The 26,478-nt window shown below is 40.7% G+C and overlaps 1 protein-coding gene across 1 annotated transcript; it reads left to right on the top strand.

The window, feature by feature from the left end:
* Positions 1-26: 26 nt before the first annotated feature.
* LOC131879692 (zwei Ig domain protein zig-8-like) lies at positions 27-25,308 on the top strand. Its single transcript, XM_059226067.1, has 7 exons — positions 27-404; positions 2,515-2,577; positions 7,630-7,817; positions 7,922-8,132; positions 20,190-20,353; positions 23,125-23,257; positions 25,128-25,308. Exons 2-7 carry the CDS (start codon positions 2,523-2,525, stop codon positions 25,274-25,276), a joined length of 900 nt encoding a protein of 299 aa, XP_059082050.1. The 5' UTR covers positions 27-404; positions 2,515-2,522; the 3' UTR covers positions 25,277-25,308.
* The last annotated feature ends 1,170 nt before the right edge of the window (positions 25,309-26,478 follow it).

Here is a 26,478-nt window from a genome sequence, read left to right on the forward strand (position 1 = left end):
GGCGATGTTTTTTTCGTCTTCAATTCTACAAATTCGATTGGGTGTTCAATAGAGCAAATTGGCTTGGGTTCCACTTCCTCCTGTTCCTTGAATTCATGGACGAGTTCCAGTATTCGTACGACGTCGGTCCTCTCTTTTTTTGTGCGAGAGATTTGAGAACCAACGAGCTTTTCCCTCACGAGAAGAGGTTCGTTCGTTCCCTTTCTTGGGGTGGTTTATGTGGAACCTTCAGACCGCCACACTGCAGATGGATAGACGAGCATGTAGTGGAGGACAAATGGTTGAGCTTTAGAGGCCAGCAGTTGGCATCGGCACTTGTCAAGAACGGTGGTGGAGAGAAGGCGTTTACAAACTAGGGAATCACTATTGCTCGCCGATAATCTGGAGCGCAAAGTTCAAACCAGGTAAGTCAAGTGGGACAATCTATCATTTATTCAGGCTTTGCTCTCATTCAGCAATGATGGAGTTTGTGTCTTATGATACCTTGCTGATCAAGGCTATTTTAATTGGGTGTTCCAATTCATAACGTCTTCATAAGTACAAAAACTAGGATATAAATTTTGTGACTTTGTAAATATAGATTAGGTAGTTTGATGTAGTATATTTGGTTCAAAATGATCGGTCTGCCGCAAAGATTAAAAAAAACATTGAATATTATATTATCAGAACGAATGCGAATTTGGTGGCCAAAAAATATTGACTCCCGGCTTTTACTGAAATTTAAAGAAATAACAATTGAATATTTTCTGGGATTGAAAATTGATGTTTATGTGAAATGGCAACAGAATTGAGATCGAAAAAGCAAAATATGATCTAAAATCTAAAACTGAGAATGTAAATATCCCCCAAAACTGTCGAAAGCGAAAAAAACCATTAATGACAACTTATTGGGATAAACTTTGTGCAAGATTAAATATCACTTCCCTGGAATAATTTGAAATCCATTTTCATCAAGTTTAGTAAAAAACACGCTGCAAAAAACCTCGGATCTTCTGAAATCATTCACAAAACAAACATAATGTCTGTGGTCCTTTTTGTCTCCTACAACATTTCTCCAAAGTGGCAAGCATAAAGAATCTTTTTTTCCGCACATTTTTTCATTACTCTCATTTTTTCAAATTTATGTTTGAAAATATCCTGTTTACAACAGAAAGTTTCGGAAATTCGTTTTTTTTTTCATTCAAGCTATCAAATAACCTGGAGTAGCAATGTGAAACATGAGGCAGCAATGATAAGGCAAGAATGTGTACCTATGATCAAATTTTAGTATTGGAGGCAAACCTTTTTTTGGATCAGACTATCTGGTAGTCGATGATCAAAATGCCTTAGAGACCATCAAGAACTAAAAACTTTCAAGTCCTCCTTGCCCAAATGGTGTGATATCTCAAATTTTGATACAATGGTCACAGATTATTTATTGCCCCTGTTTTCTCGTGCTTGATGAGTTGCACTTTGGATCAGGGCAGGTTTCCTTTTTCTTTGACGTTAGCTCATGTTGTTTCTATTTCTAAAGAAAGATACAAGTATGAATTAAGAGACTGACTTTGGATATTGTGAAGATATTCGAGGAGATAATCAATTAAAACATTGTAGAATTTCTTGAAGCCCAACAAGTCATTCTTGCCAATCAAGACTGGAGTCATAAGTATATTAATGCAGTCTCTGTGAGCGTTGCCAAGGCTCTTGGCAAGGTCGATCATGGCCTTTTGGAGAGCAGGTTTCACGAAATTAGAATCCAATGGAAGGAGCTCGATTGAATAAGAGGTTTTATGAGTGAAATTAAGAAATTGATTAAGGTTCAAGAGTGGCTTAATCACATTTACGAAGAATACAAGTCAAGTGTCTCACAGGGTTCAATATTGGGTCCCTCTTTTCCTACGTTTGTATTGCTCCATTTCAAAGGCTTATCGTTGAGACCAGTATTCCCTCCAATTGCTGATGATAGGAGACTGTCAAAATGCGCGTTATTCGATTCATGTTCGAATTCGCGAAAATAGGTTGAATTGTATATGCCAGTATTCTTCACATTTTCATGTAACTACTCCATCAATACCCCTATTCTCAACTTAGTAACTGTCGAAGGAAAGGGTTGGTAAACTATGAATGTGCATTTTAATGATATTTTACTCGAATACCGGATTTGATTTTTAAAGTCAATCTTTTAAAATGAAGAGTTTTTTAAGTACAAAATAAAATGATTGAACCTCTGATCGATGGATCGTACTTTCTTATTTTTTGATATATGACCAATGGTGCAGATTGTTAAAGATTGGCTTCAAATTTGTTTTGGGTCTCTTTCACATAATCTTATGTTCCTTGATAATCTTTTTCTAGCTCAAAATAATACAAATTATATATTAAACAGAGATCAATTATTTAGAAACGGTACCAATACATTGACACAAATTTATTTGTTTATTGTTTGCACCACTCATGGCTCAGATTTGATGATTAAGAATATGAATTAGGAAGGATGAGTTATATAATGTGTTGGTGGTTCTTTCTCCTTTCCAGAGGGAAACATGAAAAGTCGTCAAGTCCTACAAGGACTCCTATTCATTTATTTCGTCCAGAGCTGTAAGTACTTATCAAGATGTTCCCATACCTAGATGTTCATTAACGAATAAACAGACGAACCCAAATTTAGAACATTAAGGTTAACTTTGTTAAGATTGTTGATAAACAACGAAAAAATTTGCAGAAAACAGAACAAAGTCGATCAAAACATGTTTAATCGCTTTTTGATTCTAAATGACAAGTGTAAATAGTTTATACGATGAATTTTTAATTCGCTGAAAGATGAGAAACTCTTGAAATAACTCTGAAAACAAAAACGCGAAAAAAAAGTTCTGGCTTAACAACAGAGAATATAAATTACAAATATGATTACGGTTTCATCCTCAAACCTAATCCAAGGCTAAGCTTGATTAACCATTTGGCCCAATTTAAGTTTGTTTCATGTTAATTGTGTCAACTTTTTTATAAGTTCAGTGGTGGACATATTCATGCTCATAGTTCATATGGAAGCTTGGACTTACCCTTCATCAATAACTGGAATTTTTGCAATCAAATCTTTGGTGAGAATGGTTTTCAAGCTGGTTTAAAAAATGTTTATTGAGCGAGAGAAAAACACTTGCGAAGTCTTTGTCTATTGTGGTAATGGTTAAAAAAGTATATTTTTATGCTTTTTGTAATAGAATACAAATGATTATTCATTTTTTTTAAACTTCCCTTCAAATCCGGTCTTTATTCTCAAGTTGCTTCGCAAGTGAAAGTTCTCTTGGAAATATTTTGTCTTCACTCGCTCTCGAGAGGGCCTTGAGAGATGTAGATGGTTAGAGAACAAACCTGGAAGCTGACATTTATGAGCAAACTGGTCCCAAAATGGAATATTCTTTAAGAAAATGGTTGATGGAAAAGCATTCCAAGTGCATTTGAAGAAGGAATAACTGCCTGTTTGGAACACGGCATGAATGGCACCAAGGTCCTCTCAAGAGGTGTAAGCAAACTTTTGTAAAAAAAACTTTTTTTCCGAGCTTTAAACGAAAAATTACCTTCAGGGATGTCATGGTGTGGTGCAAAATAAATGTGTAGACCCATTACTCTCAATTATAAAACAACTCGCCAACACCAAGTAATGCTTTGACGGGAAACGACATGAAAGGAAAATACACTAGTGATAATAAAAAAGTTCATTGGAAACAACAACAATATATTTGGCAACCAGTGGCATTGTGGCAACAACTCCTGAGACCGACATGGATTTTTTACCAAGTAAAGACACCATTCAGTCACGGATCTGGTTTATTTCGATGTTTGGACTTGACAGAGCCAATGTTACGGAGACTTGGGTTTACCAATCCTCGATCGAACAATAAGTTGAGCTGACAAGACGGCCACTGCACGAAGAATCTTGGGGTTTGCGGTTGCAAGAATGTCCATGGACAAAATGTAGAAGGCATATTTTCAGCCCTATCTTTGAAAGGCTAGATACTCCTAAAAATGATTAAATGTGTGTGTGTTTGGTTATAATATTTTTAGCACGTCGAAGGTTTAAATGCCCTGCCGTTATTCGAAACGATACAATGGCACAAATAAACTCAATAACCGTCTTCATGAGGTTGCTTTTATCGTTTTTATTCTTGAAGCGTAATAGTGCTGATGTTCAAGTTTGTTCTTTAACCTGGAATTTTGAAAGAGCTGTAATGAAAATACAGACGATCTACCATGATACAAAAGAAAACTGTAAAATATCTATCATATAGACATTGGAGTTAGTTAAGAGTCTTTTTTGTTGTATATAATAGTTCAAATTCGTGAGACATGAATCTTAAAGCTCCGTGATCAAGAAGAAGCCAGAATGAACAGAAATACGTGAATGTACATACCAACAAAGGCTCGTTAAATGAGAATTTCCGTAGTCTGCGATCGCAACAAAACATCTTTGGATTGGGTCAATTCCATCTTTTAGCCACTTGTGCATTCACGGCAGATCCACCAAGGCTAGACCTTTGTAGCAATCGGCCCAGGTTAACTCGATGAAACAAAGTTGTTAGAGATTACAAAGTCCGACCGACATCGACTTGCATTTACATCATCATGTCATTTGGAGCATTCTGTAGCATCAGCTATTGAGTGCAATTTCAAGCTCATAACTTTTTCCTCCGTCTTGTTATTCATGCATGAGATTCGAAAGAAAAAGGGAAACTAAGCGAATTCATTTCATCTTGACAGGCACCCTTGAAGGTCTGAGAACAACAAGCATTTCGCATTGTTCACGTCATATTCGAGCAATAGCCATAAAGGATATACCAGACAATAATAACACGTACTTTGTCATCCTCCAAGAGAGATCATTCGAATTGCTAGACTCAGCTACAAAACACCGGTTCAAAACATTGCTGTACTTGAAATGAGATCCATTCTCTTGGCTTTTGATCCAGGTTGAATCCAGGTTGTGAGTAAAGGTCAATAAAAAAGCCAAGTGCCGAAGAGAAATTGCCAAGGGATCACTAGTTGTTTTATCTTTATATCGGAACGTTCTACAGTTCAATTGGAAACCATTCTTGAGGCATATCACCGTGAAATTTACTATCTTCCATCTTGTCTTGGCTGGAAGATTGAGCTGATCCCATCTCTCTTTTGGTGTCGAACGAGACCTTCAAATCGTAGGATAAGGAGCAATGGTTCGATCTTCCCACCGAAAAGTGGAACATTTATTTTCTATTCATTTCAAGGATTCCATGGTTAGCTTCAAAACTCATATTGAGATAAAAAGTACAGTATTATACTCTGCATTAGTGATTAGTATTAAGGCCATACTTGTGTAGGTTGGCTAATGTTCCCAACTCCACTTTCAATCTAAGGCCAGCAGAATTTGATCCAAGGGCAGTTCCAATCGGGGCATCTAAGCCGTACCATGCTCGTATGCAAATCTAAGTTGAACTTTTTCTAGGTGAAGGTAAGGGTTCTCTTTTTTTCCTGAGCTTTTGTTTGAAGAGAAAAGCAATGTTCCTCATTGGATTGGGATTACCTCTATTTAGGTAAATTGTTATTGCTCCTCGTTATGCTTCCCTTTTGGGATCTACATTTAGTCTTTGCATGATACTCAGGTATAGAATACTCGGTCCAGGGTTCCAGTAGTAGGAGAGTGTCATTGCCTTTTTTAGGAAAACTTCTCTTAGGAGTAAAGGGTCTGAGCAACTTAACCCGCCTACTTTTGACTTGTTCGATTCCGAATTCAAAGAACTCGGAAAAATAAAATCTTCAGCTTGAGAAGCTGCCTAATAATCATTAGTTGCTAATCCCTCAACATCAATAATTTGAAATTTTAACCCCCGAAAAGCGATTGATATGAGTTATTGTTACGAAACGACACAAAGTCTCCGACCATTTTTATGTCATTCATTTTGACAAGGCGAATGAGATCATGAGACTAAGAAAAATCATTTCTGCAGTCTTCTGTACGTCCAAGAAATTGAACGGAATCAGACAAAAAGATTTACTTAGGTCCGAGTTGGACACGAAGTTGAAAAATAGGTCAATTTTCGAAACATTTCAAAAACACCCGGGATTTTGCCCACTTTTTCTCCCAGCTGTGACTGCCCGAGTTTGGGCCAAGTGTTCAAATGGAACATTTCTTAGTTTTTGGAGATCCCAGGAAGGGTCTTGAGGAAAAGTTAACTAATGATAGGTGTTCTATCGCATGTGATCGGGTTTTTGGGCTGTCAATTTATGGTATCCATATTCAATGAGGAGCATTGGTGTGAGCATTTCACGATGATTCGTGCTTCAAGATCTATACCAAGTCATCCATCATGCACACAACAAATTGAATACGCTTAAAATTTCTTAATCGGTCCCTTTGGAATGCACCAACGACTTAACGTGACTCTTTGTTTCCTACTAAATCTCTAAGTCTTAAAGTGTGTACCCAACAAGACCGTAAGGAAGATCAAAACGAATCGAATTAATTTATTCGTTTTTAAAAGACATGATTAACGTTCCCTCTTGGCTCTTCAATGGGCTATGACGTGATGAAAGACATTTCAGATATTGTGCAAAAATTCATTTTCTCTACTGCAGTGAATGGGTGGCAGAGATAAAAGGCCGGCTTTCATTATCTGACAGGCTATCAAAGGCCTCACTTGACAGCGGGTACTAAGTGCCAAATCACCCAGGGCCTCGGAAAAACTTCACATTACCACCATATTGGGGTAGCTGCTAGTTGGGAGAGAGTATCCTCATTGGAATTGGCAAACCACCTGGATCCGATTGGACTACGATCATTTTGAGGCCTGCTTCACTGACCTTGAATGTGTTCTCCTTCATTAAGATGATTGTCAGCACTTTTCTCTTTAAGTCTCTCAAAATAAGAGCCACTCAAAAGACTTAGTGACAGCCAGTCTCCTGGAAGAGGCCTTTATGTCTCAAATCGAAGAGCAATGCCTACTACAGCAATATGTACACGCCAAATCCGTCTTGGCGATGGCTGCAGAGTTTTCAAGCACTCCACGGCCCTTAATGCACTAAATTCGAACCCAATGACTGCATGACTTGGCTGCACTTCCAATTTCGGGTAAAGTTTGAGGTCCGGTCATAGAGGTAATGGCTATTGTGCTTGAACCTTCTATCCGAATCCCCTGATCAAGAAACTAAATTCTTGGTGGACTGGTCTCAAGTTAGGGTCGAATTTGACCTTGGCTCTCAACTGAATCATTTTTCTTTGATTGAACAGGACCAGGGCCTGAAATGATGCACCATTTCGATAACTGAAGCCAGTAATAAAGATTGGTAAATGATTTGTTTCCCTTCCGTCCCACTGATGGTATTTGGCGATGGTTTTATGGTGTAATTGTGTCTTATCTCTCATTGGTCTGAAGGAGGAAACTTTTCAGAAACCATTATACATAGCATGAAAGTTAACCGACTCGAGGAGTCCCCACTCCCCCGTCTGATTTAGAGTGGACTTCTTGAAGAGGGGATTTTCTCAATTCGAGAAGTTGAGTCCGGCTTCTGCGCGACTTGGAGAGGGACAACTTGTTAATGAACCCGGAGAGACATTTGCTATCGCTGTTTTCCTCTTCGAAGTCGTTTTCTTGTGAATAAGTCATGGTTTTGATTTCGTAGCGTTGCCTCTGGAGAACCTAATTGGAAAGCAGGTTAAACCTCTGCCGGATCCTGACCCTATTTTCAACCCCTATCCAACTCCAGACACGGGTCCCTACTTCGATCTTCACCGAACCGTCAATGTAACGGCCCTCAAAGGAGTCACGACTCATTTAGTTTGTCGCGTCAAGCGCTTGGGAAATCACACGGTGAGTTTGCGTTTCTCATCTTGTGCTCTTGGGACGGCGGGTGGATTCTGTTGGAATGGTTGGGTTGGTCTCATATTTGTCATTTATCTTGTTGCCTCTCTCAGGTCTCTTGGATAAGAATTGCCGATACAAGTTTATTGACGGTGGGTCGCTACACGTACACCACGGACCTTCGCTTTGAAGCATTTCACTCACCTCACACGGATGACTGGATTGTCCGACTCAAGAACCCCAAGCCCAAGGATACCGGTATATACGGATGTCAGATATCCACTACACCTCACCAGACTCATTTGGTCCATCTAGTGGTTCACGGTAAGTGCGCAGACTGTTCTAATGAAGTTGCCATCCATCCTGGCTTGTCTAGAGGCTTTTGTGATTCGTATAAAGGCCAGAAGGCCAGATGATGCGGCGGCCGAGCTAATTTCTCAAATTGCATTGGGAAATGGAAGCCTCAAAAAAGTTGGAGAACCTAAAGAAATGGAATGCAGACTCACTTCACTCAGAGCCCGACGGCTTGAAAGTGCATTATGTAGCGCTCCAGGAGATCTATTTCCTGGCAAGATCCAACAACAATATGATCCCACTTCAAGAACCGTGTAATGCCTTTTAGGCTTCGAACCATTTAACTTAAGTGGCCGGCCTCCTCATGGGGCAATGGTATTTTTGAATTTTACTTTCCTTTGTGTGACGAGTGCATGGACAGAGAGAGCCTTTCAGTTGACCTGAGGAGCTTGATCAAGTAAAGCAGAACATTTCGACATCTCAGGGGATATTCCCACCCATTGCTTGGTACGTCCCGTTATGCCTTTTCTAAATTATTTATGAGGTCTCTGTAGGCCAATTTGTTTCGCTCTTCGCCTCGTTCACCAAGAAATGTGACCTGCAGAAGCACGTAGAAGAAGAACGGACATCACAATTCATGAATTCATGAGACTCTTTCTCGAAGGGCTTCTCGTTGACAAGGACGTGATTGAATGACTGCCTTCAAAATTCAAAGCGGCCAACCAAAGTTTCCATTTATAACATAAAGTCTCCATTACTGAAAGTAATGCTTTAATGCAATCCATTGATGGATGATGCAAAAGAGAAAGAGGAATTCCCGTCCTGCATTCGACTCGTGCTCTACATAAAAATATGTAACTGGCAATTTCGAGAAGAAACAGAACGGGAAAATGGTGCACTAACAACTGTGCACAATTTTTCGTCTAAAATGCCAACGAATGCGGAATCTATCTTTCACCATGTGCTAAACTTGCTGGTTGTGAAATTCTAAGATGCATCCACTGGAGTGTACCTCACTTACTACCATCATCGCGTCGGCCCGGCAAGAACTAAATCTAGAATTAAAGGCGTAATTTTGTCTTGACAGAAACTCATCGGTCTGATGGTTAATTAGCTTCATGTTTTTCAAACATTTTTTCACAGAGACACTGAATTAGAGCTTTCTAGGACCTAGATTACTGTGGATTTAGCCATCCATCAAACGAAAGGAATTGAACCTTCGTCGTAAGAAAAGGCGCTGATCCTGGCACTGGGACCATCAACTTCATTTGTGCACACACGTATCTGTAAGGAGGAGTTTCTCAGACAATTTTCAACGAGCCAAGGTGCTTGCTTGCTTGCTTGCCTTTACAGAGCCTGAAGATGTCTTTTCCGTCTTCTTTTCCCTACAAAAATGCACTACTTTGACTTGCTAAAGCAATCTCTTAGGAGTTCATAAACGCGAGGCAGGAAGGATGTCCAATTTGACATTAGCATGAAAAATTCATCTTTCTACTCATCTTGCCTTCGTTCGGTTCAAAGAAAGCGAGCTTGGGGAAAGCATCCAACCAAATGAGACTCCGACAAAACTCATGGAGATTGAGGAACAACTCGATGGGACAGCCCGGAAAAGCGAATAGTTAAAGGGCCCACGCGAAAAAAAGTTTTCGGGAACATCCGAAAGTAGCCTTTAGATTAGAGGATTCCACCAAAGGCTGCGACAGGATTTACCCTGACGACTATGTCGTTATGATGACAACTCCCCTTGTCGCAGCCCATGGAAGGATAAAAGAAGGAAGGAAGGAAGGAAGGCAGGCCACGGCCTTCCATGGCCTTGCCTTTGTGAACAAGAGAGTCCGACTGGCTGACTGACGGGGATGAACAATTTCAAGGCCTCGAAATTGCTGAGTAGTTTCACAATCAAACGCGGGTGAAAGGCTCGCCCCTCTCTTTGAAACCTGACTTGGCAATTAGGCTCTGCATTACGTTCTGTGAGATATGAAAGATTCGCTTTAATATTAAAGTAAACCTGAGTGGTTTCTTTTTCATCTAGCCTTGTCATCGTGCTCATTTTCAAGAGGCTGGGATGCATTTTTTTTCACTTGCTCCCTTATGGATAATTCTTTGACCTGGCTCCTTCCTTCATTCTGTTGCTTTCATGTGATGCTGCCTTTCCTCCATGGACTTGGAACGATAATGTTGTACACCGGTATATCGCAGTCCCCGGCTTGTCGCAGCTTCTCTTACCGTCAGAATGAACCTTCATTGGTCGTGCCTCCATGGATCTTGATCTCTGCATTCATTTATGTCTAGAGCCACTTCCCAGGCCTCTTGATGCCCAACTACTATACGAACCATCTACTTCATCGTTGCTCACTTGATGCAAAAGAAATGAGGGTCTCCTCTTTCTAGGGATGGAGCCCCACAAAAATGGTCTCTCCCCTCTCTAGTAAGCTCGTCAGACCCTCAATGCAATGATAGGAATTTCTCTGGGACCATCCTTCAATCACTCACGGATCAGTCGGACGAATCAGTAGTATAACCAGCCAATGCACCAAAACCGGAATGCACTTTTTTCGCCAATGTCATTCAATCCTACGGTTGCTTTGCGTTGTAGTTTGAGTTCCTCCGGCTTTTCCTCAAAATGAAGCAATGGGATCTCGGGGCATGCACAACTGACCGCGTAAATTTAGATCAGCGAAACAGAAAGAGGCTCAAAGTCTTATTCACACCCAAATAAAGTTAGTTGATGGGTGCTTCTTGCATTATGAATATTGCATGCATGCTTGATTTGGCTGTGAGTACTTTTCCGTTGACGGAAGTTGAGCCTCGAGAGTGCGATTGTTGTGTCAAAACTTTTCGGGTTGGCCTGAATCAAAAGTGGGGCGAAATATCAATCCCCATAAATTACTTACTTCCGTATAATTTGGAACTGCTTCAGAACCTCGAGAGAGCCTCTTTCCCGAGGTTCTTGCTTGGGCTTTTGAAACACTAGCGAAACAGTCGAGTGGCTAGGGGCGGATGTACTAATGCAAGATCTGAAAGCTGAAAGGGCTCCTCGATTTTATCCTGCAACCAAAAATCTCACTCACGGCTTATTCTACGTATCTGCTAAAGACGGAATCTTCATCACTTTGTAATCCAACATTCTCGACTCTAAACCCCATTTTTACGTCTAGTTGGCAGAATGAATGTGTTCATAAAAGACGAGGAACGCGAATAGGTTCGTTTTCCAACTAGAACATTTGTCTCGGTTGAAAGACGGGTAAAAAATGTTTCCATCATTCATTCCGCACTTCAAATGGTGAACGGAATAATATAACTTCGTCAAATGTATACCCTCAATAGGATGAGCGTTCTCCTCTTGGCTGGCTCTCGGATTAACTGAGAATGGGTAACCATTCCCGTGATGGAATGAACGAGGAATGTCAAACCCTAAAATCTCGAGGGCTGATTATTCACAGAAATGGGCTTGGCCTAAATCAGATCAAACTGAGGGTGCTTATTGTTTTTGGAATATGATATCTTTTTTGTACTTAGTTTGATACTAAGGTTCAATGCATCTTTGTAGGTTGGGTTAGGGTTATAAACCTTTTGGGCTCATGAGCTAATTGGCTAAGGTTTATGACCAGCCTTGAATTAATTGGCAAAATGGCTCACTTGGATGATTAGATCTAAAGTTTCACATCCAACGACAGAAAACCATGTGCCTAGCAAATTTGAATGATATTTCTCAGACTTTTTACTCATTTTAGCAAACAAAAAAAAAGTTTGTCGAGAATTTTGTTTTTCGATGTATACGCAGCAAGAGCGTTTTGGTCCGATTTCCATCAACAACTTCTGATGGAATCGATAAAAACCAACTGATATTCATTCATAATCAATTATTCTCTCCAACGCCAACATGCTTTGCATGGCCTGCTGTTTTTGATTTTAAGCTTCTCCAAAAGAAATCAATTACAAAATAGGTGGAGCTGAGTTGAAACAATTTTTTTGTATGCACAAGTATGTCAAAGTGTCAATTTTGATTGGCACTTGTCAAGAAAAAAGTCTCTCAGGCTGTGAGACACTTACTTTGGTCCATAAACCCTCAAGCTCTTTACCATATCTTGGATGAAGGATGTGAGAGGATGCTTTTATGAATATTAACCAAATTGAGCTCGACCACCAGCCCAACAACCATGGCATAGTTGCATTTGACCAACTCCGAAACCATCGCCATCGACTTTCGAGTCGCTCAACATACTCAAAAGTATATATGTCTATTCGTCAAGTTTTCTTTGCTGAACTAATATTTTTGCGGATAAAGTGTGTTGAGCTGGAGGAGTGGAACCATATGGACCATCTTGGTTTATTTGTTGCCTGAATGGCGCGGGTATATTGAATTGATATTGGTCTGATAGATTCGGGAGTCGTATTTCTTCGACACTTTTTGCTTTAGAACGTTTTTCTTTGCGCACGAAAGAACAAAAAATGTTGGGTTTTTTTTAATGCCAAGCTCCTTCAAACGACCGACATACTTCACTGAAAAGACGCAAACCAACATTTCGTATTCGGCTACAATTCAAACAGAAGATAAGAAATGCCGAGAAGATTTTCTTACAACGAACTACTGTAGCTTTTGCATGAGATTTTTGTACTTGAGTGAGAGGATTAGAAATAACTGTACACAGAAACATTTCTTAAAGTTTGGCTTTGAAACCAGGAAACCAGTCTCGAAGACGAGAAGAAGGCAAAAAGTCCTCATTAAGAGTGAGTTGTTGAATTGATGATTTGCCTTCTCCGAGTCAACAATCCTAAACCTTTCGTGTTGGCCTGATTTCATGTCGTCCTCTCTAGAGGTCTTGAGAAAAGGAGAAGTGAAATTGGGGACTCAAGAGTCTTGTCAAAAAAATTACAATTATGATCTGAAAGAGCGGACCAATTCTGATTAATCTTGATAATCTCCAGGGTCATATCACATGCACCATTAATCATTTGAATTTGAAGATCATACATCAGACACGCGTTAACGAGTATGCCAAAAAAACAATATTATAGTAAGACAACCAAAAAATCTGGAAATAATTCAGAATACTTTAATTTCTTGTTTGATGTTTTGTTCAATTTAAGTTTAATGATCTCTTTCAATAGGAAAAATAAATTCTACGGAAACATTTATAAGGATCAGCGATGTTTTTGTGGTCCAATGACTTCGTACGATACTAGAGCCTTATTTAAGGGGAGTGTCATGTCTCTCCATATGTACTGCTCTCTGGTTTTGACACATTTTAGCAGCAGCTTGTTTCATGGTTCTGCAAAGGAAAACTAGAGTCCATTTAATTGCTTTTTTATAAACGAGCGAAGCAAGTAGCAAATTGCATAATGTTGTGAGTCCTTTTAAAACACAATGAACATCCATACATCGTTTCGTCAATCTTTGCCAAGTGTCTACTTCGCTATAGTGAGTGCTGAACGAGAAGGCCGCAGACTCCAGGACCAAAAAAGGGGAGCACAAAAATAACGCCAAGGGACAATTTGGTACGACTTCTGGGACTTTTCCGTTTACAGAAACGGAGAGAAAATTTCATTTTGAAATTGGGGCCATTTTTAAGCTAGACCTCAACCTGTTTTCCGGTCGTTCCCCTTCTGAGATTGGCAATGTCTGTAGGGAACATACCATAACCTTTTCGCATGGATTGAAAGGAATATGAAGCACAACACCTTATCTTAGTGGAATACGAGGTATAAACCTTGGGCATCTGGACCAAGAATACTGTATATTAACTCAAGGTCAAGAAGTCAACAGGGTTTTGAAGGTGAATATGGCCTTATGTTTCCAAACATTCGCGAAGTGTGCCACAAGCTGATAATTGCTGAAAGTTGAGGTGGCAGATTCTCTGTCCAACAATCCTTGGGTGGTTGTAAGTTTCCTGAAGAACTTTGTCCTTCGTTTAGACCTGATGTGCAAAGTTTCTTGCCAAATTTTATCTACAGCTCATTTTCATGCTCTTGACTTTTCTTGAAATTCATGGACCACCATAATCATCATCATTTGAAAGGAAAGCGAACTCAAAGCCCTCAAATGCACTGAGAGCGTGGTTCCGTATGAGAAGAACACTTTATACAATATTTGACCTCCAAGACCCAGACTGTGCAATGCTATTGAACGTTTTAGTACACAGAGACCCACATTCCTTATCATTAGCCACCTGGTACCGTAGATCTCAATATTTGAGACATGCTCCACATCCAAATTGCTCAAGTTTCCCGGATGAATTCACATCAAGACGAGTGGATCAACGCTGCAACTTCTCCACTCGCGGAGATGTCCATTTAAAAGCGAGTCGAGATGGTATTTGTGGGTGTGAGTGTGGCAGTCAAGTTTTGTGTCAGAGTCTGACAGACAGCACAGCAAATTTGGGGCCCCACACAAGGGCATCACTTCGTGGGCTTGTTCATTGTGCCGGATAACTTGAGAGTAATTTTTGACAGAGAACTCCGACCACTGAGCAATCAAGTTAAAACTTCTCGAATAAGGAACCTCTCATTTCCAATGTGAACCTGAGTCGATTACAATTTCGTCTTCGTTGTGTGCAATAAGGGCTAGTTCCCCTTTGTTCCATTTCTTGATGTCTCTCTTGCTCTCATTATTCTGACATTTGCCTCTTGTGTCTCTTCACGACCAGGTTCCTAATCGAGATCCCAATTCCAACCATAGATATTTTCCACCCTTCGGGATTCCAACTTTCCCAGCAACTCTTTTTGTGGGCCAATGAGCGAATTAGTGACCGATGAAGGTTTGAAACGAGCCAGATTTTACGCTCTTAAATAAAGCTGTGGGACTGTTTTTTTCGGGCGGATCTACAGTAAAAGAGATCTATGAATGGAGCCATCCTTGAAAAAGAAAATTTAGAATTCAAGGGAGGTAGGTGCAATTTTAGCCGCCTGGTCTCAATGCAATGTCTACTTTCACACTCGGTACAAAGATATAGGAGGAGCCACCTCTGTACAACATCAACGACCCTAGTTCGACTTCAATTAGACGAGGGTCGAATTTCAGACAAAAAAGGTAAAAGGTACATAGATCGGCCTGCATCCGATACAATTTGGCGTGATTGAATTACAAACGATCGTAGAAAAGGTACTGAAACGTCTCCTAGACCGACTGGTGTATAATTTATTGCTATTCTAGAGTTTATCCTTGTCACCATAATGAACTAAAGGTGGAGAATGCGCAGTTCTCGTAAGAGTCTGGAACCTGTTGGTCCATGCTGAATTAACAATTCCTACGAGAAAAATGAATATGATTCATATTTACCTCAAATAACCTCCCGTTTCACTTGCATTTAAAATAACACGCAACACTTTTGGGATAAGCGGAAAATTACTATGTGAAATTATTATCGTAAAGGGTGCCCAGAAATAAGTGCAATTTTACTTTTACCAGTTGTCCAGTTTCACTACGTACAAATCATACTCATTTTCCACGTTTAAAGAGGCAGGAGCGAATTTGCGAAGACATCATAAATAAAAAAGTATACAAGTCTTGGCGAGTGAATGAAAGTCTCTTTTTCTTCAATGCCAATTGTGATCAAGTTTCTAATAAGGACCCTCATTTGCAACGTCAGCCAGCCCGAACAAAACGGGAAGAGGCACGGTCGATTGCAAAATAAACTATTCCTGTGTGACATGCCATGAAAGCGATTTCTTTTCCGGACAATTTGTGACTTAGGTTATTAACTATACATAAAATTCTGATAAAATTTGCCAAAAACAAGACAAACACATTATAATTCAATAAAGAGGAATCGGTCCAATCGGCCCTTTCCTTGGAAGAGGCTGACTCAGAAAGCGCCCTCTGAAGTGCATATCGTAAACCATATTTCGTGTAGCGTCAGAGGGCTATAGTTTGAAGGCTTTGGTAGTTGCAAGTGAAAGCCATATCTAGTGATGCTCTCAGAGGGTTAGATGGTTTTTTGCATAACTTTGGTAAGGTTAATTTGCCAATGGAATAGGACTTTGTCCTAAAGTACCAAATTGATGTATTGCTGTTATTTTCGACAGCATACTGTTTATAAGGTACTTATAGCAAAAGGTATCGGTTTATTTTTAGTGACATATTCATGCATAGTTCCAAAAAGTAAATTACATAATTCAAAGCACAGTAATACTAAATTTCTCAAACGGTACCTGTGCATGCCTAATATGCTCATCCTGCATAAACACATTTCATCAGCGAAACCGAGCCCCTCATCACGGGGCTGGCCAGGTTAGTGTCCAAAAGTGTTGAGAGCCTGACCTTTTTGAAGTTCATGTCAGGCTGCAGGTTGTCCTTTTCGGTCAAGGACTTACTAACACTTTAGTATCCTTGGTCAAATATTCCTTCAGAATATTGGCGGTCACACTCCTTTGTATGGCTCAAGACCAATTCCATCAAAACCAGGAGCCGACGAAGGATTTGTTCAATCTGACCCATTCACTCTAGTGCAATAACCGAGAATTTCATTACCTACCTCTACCTAATTTTAATGTTTGGTCTGCGCTTAACCTCTTAGCTGTTTTCTGAGGCAAAATAATAAGGTACATGTGTTTGAGTAACAAAACTAAACGGAGAGAATTTTCCTAAATACTGCAAAGTTTGTGTTTACCATCTTAGTTACACATGAACTAGTCGCCAAAAACAAATTTGCTTCTTTTGGTCTCCTGATTTCAAAAATAAATTTGTGGAGAACATTTGGCTATTAACGAGTTAGATGGTACAATGTACATTTGCTGAAAGAATCACTTTGCAATACAGGCCTGTGCGTTTAAAATGCAACAGTTATTTCGATCTCCTGCTATTTTTCCGCCAATTATCCGGAATAACATCCACCGAAATTGCCAAGGCTTTGTACTATGACAACAGGTCCACTGTCTACATTGTGATCACTCGAGGCTCAAGGTGATTATATCGTCAATGTTAGAAAGGAGCACAACTATGCCAAGTTACAGTCCTCGGCTCTTATGGGTAAAAGTGCGACCTCGTGTTCTTGGATGAGGGCGAGAGCCTCATTGCCGACGCGTATCACAAGTTGTTAACTTCGTATGTGTTTCTCTGGGCTCAAACCACCTATGGAGAAGCATGGTTGTGGCAACAAGATGGTTGCCAAAGGTCCCACAATGCAAATAAGATGCAAAATTTTCTGAAGTTGCCCCATCCCCCCCCCGACTTCTTTGACAAACTTTCTAGGCCACCACACAGCCCATGCTGTTCAATATTCGAATTTGCAATCTTTGGGCTTTTGATGGGCAACTTGTCAGGTGTCCATTCCACAAACGATGCCTGAGCCAGCCTTGACCCGAGTTTCATCTAGAACAAGTGCTCCAAGTTCCACTTCGGACTGGAGCTGATGATCATTTCTAATGGGGGCAACATTGAGTAACGTGCAGTGCTCTGGGTTGTAGTTTATGATTGCATTCAATTCCATGCCCTCGCAAGACAACAATATTTGCAATAAATACATTCTAAAAAATATATATAAGTGTTGCATTTTAAATGCATAGGCCTGTATTATAATGAAATCGCCAAGCGTAATCTCTGTGTCAATCAGAATGTTCCCGTCCCTGTTCACTCTTAATACTATCTTTACCTACTAAAACCAATCTTTTAACGTTTTGGGCCAATTTTTGACCTCGCTTTGTGGTCAACTGAGAAGCTCTAGAACTTCATTAGATTAAATCCAGGTATCAGTCAATTCAAAATAAAAGGATAATGAGGCCTAATGATTAAAACTTCAATGTGGAATCAAATTGGAAATTACTTTTGTTGTATTTTAGCAAAAGTGTGCCCTTGTTTTAAGATTTTTAAGAATTCGATTTGCAGCCCCCATTTGTTTATAATTTCGTTTTTGCAACTTACTGTTTTCCTCAACTGTGTTTAGAGCAAAAAGCGCCCAAAATGACTGGAGTCAGATCATGGGTTAGGGCAATGAGAATAATCTAGAAACTGATGGGAACTATTGGGAACCGTTAATTGGACGGCTAAATTAACGAAGAGAGTAACTAACACCCGCTATGTTCAGGCCCAATACTCAGGTTCAATGTTCCGAACGGAGCCTACGGCAGTTATTCAATTACTTTCCTCTATTTAAAAACTGGAAGGCATGTTCTCAAGTTTCAATTTCATGAATGGCTCTCATTTGGAGACGAGGAGCAAGACTTTCTTCAATTGTCGTTTTGGGAGATGTGGGTCAAGATCTCGGGGTCTGCGAAACAAGAAATAAGGTGACAACGACCTGTCTGGCCAAGTTTTAATAGGATTTTCACTGCCTAACTTCCTAGGCCTAGTTGGACATGGTCATTGGACCCTGGGGGTCTATTCCATTAACGCGTTATTTGAGATTGAAACGAGCATGTTGGGGGTCCATTTCTTGCTCCACAAAACCAACACAAAAGGAATGAAGGCCAATTGCACATGGACCTCCGAAGGCAGCTTGCTCAGGGCTATGGAACATTTTTTTCCAAACTTCTGGCTTTCATGCGTGAATAGCTTGACCAACCAATGTGGATCAGAGTGCCAGCAGCCCTTTCGGCAAAAGGCTCTCATACGGGAAAGAATGATATCATGTTTAACGTGAAGGTACTTTAGTGGAAAGTATTATTGATAGCCCTAGTCATTTCAAAGGCATTTGGCGTTTCGTTTGTGGATGGCAAAAATAATAGCGACTCGCAAGTTGGACTCAATTCAAACAAAGTTGTGAAAGCTTTTCCCTGTTTTCACTATCTACCATTACGGCCATTATAAGTGCAGTATGTGCTGACTGTTGGTTGGTTGGCCTTGGTAGAATATCATATTCATGTGGCTTAGCATACAGGTTGTTGAGGCTCTCCGGAAATGTATTCCTCCATAAAAAGGAATAAATCAGAATAATCATAAGTCATCTTCTCGACTAAGTTTCCTTATTTTGAGTGAGCCACTTTCACACCATCTTTAAAGAGCGGAAAATATAAAGGCATCTCCTTTAAGCTTGACTGCAAATCTTGCACTATTCAATCTCGCACACGTTCTCGAGCTCGTTGACGAGAACAAACCAAGGTTGGAATGGAGATTCGGATGCGATTCGGACACGGTCAACCTGTTTTGTATGTTGAGAAGTGTTATTGACTTTCGAGGGCTTTGAGATGGGTCTGCCTTTTCTTCATGGTGCTTCCAGTTAAAACATTGAACGAGCCCTTTTTGCTTTCTTTTCACGACCACTCTTGTTTTCTACAACTTGGAACTGACCTTGGATTGGAACTGGGGTTGGTTCAAATTTGGGTCGCTCGATTAACCATCTGATCCACATGAAAATGAAAAAGAAACCGTAAGACATGTGACATCACAGGCCGTCTATGCTTTGCAACCATAATTGAATGATAAATCTTTTCTTTCCGATAACGGCAAACACCCCATTGAGTTGACACAACTTTGTTGGGTCTTCTTCATGACGTTTGGAAGCAAAAACGCTTCTTGGATCGACAACATCGACTCTAACTTTGGATCTTTCAAGCTTTGGTCCAAAGAAAAAGAAGAGAGGGACCGAGGCACCCACCAAAGAGAAATAGAGCAAGAAATCCTGCAAATTCTACGAGAATGGTGATGGAACTACTAGAAGCTAGGGTAGACCGTTAGAGGGCCGTAGCTCATCCACTTTTTTTCTTCTACAGACTCAAGAGACGGTGGTTCAATGATGTTGAAAATTAATTGTTCCATGAGCTTCGGTAGCAATGGAGAGCTGAAGGGGTGTAAGGCAAAATGTCCCTTCCCTTCGGTCTAATGACCAGTCTAAAAGAGATCCTTTGACATGATTTTTTTTTGTTAGACAAAACTCGTTCTTATACGCTCTTCGGACTTGCAGTGTCCTGGGCTCTGGTATTTATGCGCTTTCGTAAGCGTGCGTTTCGAACTTGAGCCTTTAGATTGGGGTTGTTCCAGGAGTCTACTTGGTCCTCTATAGACCTGAAAAGTCTCTTAAACACACTCGAGGATTAGGGACGAAAAACAAAAACAACCTCCTTGTCATGGCCGTTAAAACCAAAGGAGTAAATTAGGCGCTCTTTTCACTTAAAAGACTTTTTGAAATAGCTAAGTTGCTTGTTCCATTTCAGAACCTAACACGAAGATCATTGGAGGACCGGATATGTTTGTGGACGTTGGGAGTATGGTGAACCTCAGCTGTGTGGTGGGCCACACGGAAAGACCTCCATCAAAGGTCACCTGGTTGCACAATGGACGCGAGATCTCATTTAGAGGACCAAGGAATGGAGTCTCGGTGAGTTATGGCGCCTCGCCCCCAAAACCCGACCGAACTCGAGATGGGGTACAATGCTGTAATAATCCTTGCTGGCGGGAAGACCGGTCCGGGAAATTTCAGTCGAAGAATCTGAATCGCACACTTTCTTCCTCTTTTCCTCTCCCAGCTCATGGATAGATATATAATGGAGGAAAACTGGGGGAAATGTTATTTCTCTGATTATAGGTAGCCTTCGGGGCTATTCGGCCTTGTCATGCATGACGCCCTAAATGAGATATTGATTCTCTGAGAAGACCTGATGCTTGGGTCCATGACCACCAATCATCTGTGAGCTTGTTTTTGTACCTTGACGGATAAACCTGAAGAAAAAGGTTGAGGAAAGTCTTAAAAACCGTTTTTTGCTTGAATGCTCTTCTATGGGAAGATCCTTCGGATCAAGACTCTTCAAATATTCAACGACCCGACCTCTTTACTATTTATTTATGCCTATACAGTATGTTCAGAATAGCATTTCGTCGAAATTTGGTCGTAACTCCATATTTTGCTGGTTTCCTCAAGCAGTTGAGGAGAAGATTGCCCAGACATAAACCCGAAATATGGAAAGAACAATAAGTCGGAAGCTCTTCTTCATAAAGAGAAAAATTACCCGACATTCAGGTATACAAATTTGTTTTTGGAGGCTGCCCAAACGAAGTGAGTGAATGTCGATCCAAGAGGAGCTTGGACAAAACAAGTGTCTCCCAATCTACCCGATGGTGTACTCCAAAAGTGGCATTCCTTGGACAAAGTTTCCTTCCGGGTTGACGTTGATAGCAGAGTGGGTCTCTCTCTGGAGGGTCTCTTTCTCTTTCATTGGTTATCTTGAGTGACAGGAACTGGGATCGGTAAAGTAGTTCGAGCAAAAATCCCGGAGTCTTCGCTGTGGTGGGCCCTTTCTTCAACGTGGACTCCTGATCCACCCAAGATAGGGAACATGGACGGGAGCTCAGGCACTGAGTTGGAACAACGAGCTTTCGTGGGCTTTGGTCCGAATCCCAGTACATTTGTGAACAAGGAATATGCACACATCGTTTGAGTCCTCGGAGGTCCTGAGCAAACTTTTTCCCTTTTGGGTGAAAGAATCCCAAGTTTACGGTGGGCGGAGTGAGCGTGTGTGTGGTTTATCAAAAATCTTTCCTGAGGCCGACTGGACTGGTATATGGACTAAACCAGTTTGCCTTTGAAAAGTTCTTTGATCACTGCGGTAGAATATCAACCATTTTGCCGACTTTGTTAGCCCACATCGAATGCTGTTTTTTGATCATGTTGGGTGACATTGACACGTTGCCCCAGTAATTATTGCGAACGTCTTCCCAGACTTGATTGGCCACTTTGGACATGTTTTGATTGGCCCCAAGGCTGTTTTCAAGCCTCTTGGTCAAGTCATGTTGTTGATGTTTGAGAAGCTCTTTTAACGTTTGTTTTGAACTTTGGAACCAAAGGCTGGAAGTGAGTAGCTTCAGGAGGGCCATTTATCTCGTTAGTTAGTCGATCCTTCGCAGGGCCTCGTCATCTCTCGAGGCGACGACCATTTCCTCCCATCCAAGGGAACCCTCTTTTCCACCCACACTCGTTTCGGTTCATCCCGCTTTATGTTTTCCTTTTGGTCCATCTCGTTACACTCTAACAAACCATCTATGTGAAATGATAAATGAGTGGAAAACAGACCAGACTTAAAACTCGTTGGCTGAAAGACTCTAAAACGAGAGAACTCTTTCACTTCATTCCAAATTCCAGATTTGCAAAAGTATGCCCCTACTCCAAAAAAAGAAAATGATAAATCGCTTATTTGATATTCAGAGAAAAGTTTATTTCATTACAAGCTACGCCAACTATTTTTCCGACCCCGACCATGCCTCTCTAAGAACTCGGGGAATGGTCGGAAAGCAATTTCTTCACTTGCAGATTTTTGCATCCTTAATGGAAGCTAGCCAAGTTCCATATGGAAAAGAAAGAAGGGCCCTTCGAAAAGGGTATCCGCCCATGTTTCCAGGTCGTTTCCATTCCAAACTTTGCGGTTTGAGAGGGGGGTGAGAAGCCAAGAACCCTGTCGATGATTGCAAATTGCATCAAAAATTATGGGATATTCATTCCTGTTTGGTGGCCTAACCTGCTGACTTGGTTGGTGTCGGGGAGCTTTTCTAAGCGCGCCTCCTTCACGTCGTCTCCATTTTGGCCTTTCTTCCCCTTTTGTGCCAAAATATGAAAGGAAAGAAATTATTGGGTCGAAGACTCGAGAAAGAGGTGCCAGTGGGAGTGGTCGTCAGTGAAGTGAATGAGTGAGTGAGTGTGGAGTGAACAGGACCAGGCGAAAAGGGGGATTGGGGAGAAGGAGAGATAAGTAAGAAAAGGTTATGACTAGTTTTGCCTAATCTCCTCCTCGACCTTCATTTATCTTGTTCTTAACAAAGAGGAAAGAAAAGCGAGAGGGGAGTCATCCGTTTGACCTGGTTATTAGGCATCATCGTCCACAGACAGCACACATTGTGGTTGGAAAAAAGAGAACTAACCCATCGCTTTAGCCTTTCATGGGGTTGTTGCCCAATTGTTATTTATATGTAGCATAATGTGCTTATGATAATGTTCAGTATTCGCTGGCTCACGGAGTTTCAACTTGGTTGTCAATTTTAGACACTGCCTATATTGCTCAGCATTATCTATTCAACTGATAAACATTAGGCAATATTTGACAAGAGTTTTAGCTAAGAGGACATCTACGTACGATTCAACTCGTTGACCGTTATTTCCAGGTTATCACCGAAAAAGCCGAGGAGACGACGATTCATCTACTCATGCAGGGGGCAAATGGTCGAGACTCGGGCATCTACGAGTGTGTTCCCAGCAACGCCCCTAAAGCCCAAATCAAAGTCCATATTCTTAGAGGTATGTGCTCGTGAAAAAATTGATCGATTTCTATTTGGAGATAAAAACCGCAGTAGATCGCCAAATGAAAGGGATCACACTTCTTTCTCGGCTGGGTGATCCAAGCCATGGTTCATCAATTCGAGAGTATGAGAGTGAGACCATAATTCTTCTTCGTCATCTGAAACTGATGTGAGTGGCTGCTTGTCGGCTCTCAAGAGATGAATCATTGAGGGTTTCAATCCCCTTTTTGGGAGGGATATGATGCCCAAAGAACTCGTAGGAGCCTCACTATGAATTTGGATAAAGGTTGCTGTCCAAGGAATGGAGTCACACCCTTATAATGAGGAGACCCCTCGAATCCTTGGACATTGCTATAGGTATAGTAGTAACACGTGCTCACAAAGTCTATGAACAAGGTGTGTATGAAGTTCATGATCTGAATTTTTACGCCTTTTTCGTCCGGTGAACCACGTGCAACAAAGAAACACCGGAACGAGTTTGGTTCCACCAAATGGATCCGTAAAGAGGCTTTCTTACATTAAACTGCCTGAGCAGTTAGGTGCATCAGCTTTCAGGTGCAAAGAAATGCCTAGAGAAGCTGAAATGGAGACCCCCAGGTTCCCAAGTAACTGAGGAAAACGATAATTGAAGCCAAAATGGGACCCACACACACAAAGAGTACGGTTTAAATGGAAATTCACATATTGAGCGACTGAGGTGGGTTAGTGAGATAAATGGTAATAGCCCCTCGAGAATGCATTTGTCAACCTTTTTAATACAAAAAAATAGGTATTCCATTTTTCTGCTGTTGTGCACTTCCATTCAGATTGAACTTTTTCGGGGTGAATGCTACTGAATGTCTTGCAGTTCTTTCCCAGTTTATTGTACTTGGTAACAATGGACAGGTATTATTGCTTTTCCTTCGCTTTTTATCTACTTACCCGAAGAATAATCCGTAAGAGGTCTTTAATGGAAGGAATAACATTTTAGTTCTTCAAATACTTCACCTTCATGCAGGAAAATTCGCTTACATTAAAGTAGTTTCATATCAGAAAAAGACAAGGACGTTGTCGTTGTTATTTTTTACTGCAAACTCCTTTATGACAGACCTCTGACTTGGGCTATCATCATCGGCTTAACTCACGGTATTCGAACCCCAAGTACGTCGGAGCAATCCGATTATTTTTGGGACTATCCTTTAGCGGAACCATTCATGTCTTAATGTACTGTAAGCAATACTAGCAGGGCAATCCATAGTCCATGGTGATCACAATCCCCGCAGGATCGAGTTAGATTACCCATGGAGTGAACCAAGTCTTCCCTTGGGAATGTAGGACAATGAGATTATTTTCTCGGTCGTCTATTCCACAATTATTCCCTTTTTACTATTTTGCATGGTGATCCATTTTCTCTGCTCTTCTCCGGCGAGGAACTTAGTGGTCGGAAAAATGGATCCGAAAAGCGAAGGAACCGTTGTTTTATCGCTAGTCTCGCGGAAACCAAACAAGATTACTTTACGCATTGATGCGAAGGGACTCAAATTACGTACTGGTACGGGCTTAATGATCTAGTACAACACATTTGCCAGCTTCTGAGTTCGCAAAACTGTCTGTGCGTATTAAATTGATCAGGTACGCTTTTGGATGTTGGTGAGAAGGTTATAATTGAAATGACTTTTGCATTAACAAGGATATTCTATTCGCTATTTTTGGATGTTTCTGCCGTATACGCTCTCATGAGGTTATTAAGGACATTCCAGTCATTGCCGTCAAATTGATCTAAAAGTATTTCCCAAGCAAAAGAGCAACAAACTAGCTGGATCAACGTAAAGGGTGCAGCTTCCGTGCAACATATTACTTAACTTTGAATTTATTTACTCTTATTTCAGGAAATCAAGTGGCTGGTTTGCAAACGAACGGATCTCGACCACATTTCTTTTTTAATACCTCCAGTCGAATGTCATTGCCTCATCTGCTGTGTCAATTGTTGTGGATCCACGTCTTTCCTTACCTAGCTCGATCCAGATACAGTGTCTAAGGTGTAAAAAATATATAAATGCTCCTTTTTAATGTTTGCGGAATGTCACTTTTTGGGATCATCTCAACCTCCCTTTCCTTGCTTCGAGGATTTAACTTAGGATAACTTGGGGATTTGGTCCGGTTCATCCTTTTTTTAAGCTATGGATGGGCGAAAGTTTTTTTTTGTTTTGCCTCATAATGATAAAAACGCATCTCGAAAGGAAAGATTCAATCAATTTTCAAACAGATGGTACAACTAAATAGACATATTTGTCGTCTACTTATCAAAATTCAAAGAAGGTTGATGTCTATTCAAAAAGTATTTTAACAAACTGAGGCAAAATGTTACTAAGCGCGTTACACAAGCTCACTTTTTGCATTTTAAAGTACCATGAAGGGAGGACATTTTTTTTCCACCGTTGGAAGAAATTTAGATTTGTCCCTCTGTTAAATAAGTCACTGAACTAAAAATCTTAATGACCTTTCATCTCAACTCAATCAAATGTAAGTTTATAATACGCTCTTATCTTGTGCGTACGTAAGTTAAACTTGGAATTTAAAACTTTTTACCATACATATACGATGCACTGTAGATTTCGTTCGGTCGGGGAGAACGAAAGTTTCAAATGGGCTGATAGACAATCTAGCCAAAGGCATACTTCTCGTCTGCAGTAATCCTCCTCATTAAATGATTTTCATGTCTAGGTTCAAAAGAGGTTCATGTCGAATCTGAAAATCACGGAACCAAGGTGGACTGAAAGGCAAGCTATTTTTGCCCAAAGATGATTTCTGATGGACGCCTCTTCAGGATTGGGCTAAAATGTAAATGAACCAATTATCTACCTTCCACAGCACACCCACATTTTCGCTTGAAATCCGGCATTTTCCCGAAATTGATGGCCGACTTTCAAAATGTTCAACCCTTTTGCCGTTTGATCACGGTATTCTGAGCGCAGGATATTTCTTTTAGATTCAACGAACTTCCACCATGAACTAGAACTAATTGATCTTGGACTTTTCTCGTGCCGAACTTGGAAGGACCCATTAGTACCTGTTATGTCACGTTACCTTTGATTTAATTCAATGCTGGAGTCCAACGTCAATTAAAACTAATGATTCCAAGCACTCCTTAGGTATGTCATATGCTAACATTTGTCGTATGGCGGACAAAACGCAAGACCACTTCCAGAGCCATGGAAAAATTCGCTTTGGAGGCCCGTC

Source organism: Tigriopus californicus, chromosome 4, assembly GCF_007210705.1.
Source record: "Tigriopus californicus strain San Diego chromosome 4, Tcal_SD_v2.1, whole genome shotgun sequence".
NCBI classification, from domain to species: Eukaryota; Metazoa; Arthropoda; class Copepoda; order Harpacticoida; family Harpacticidae; genus Tigriopus; species Tigriopus californicus.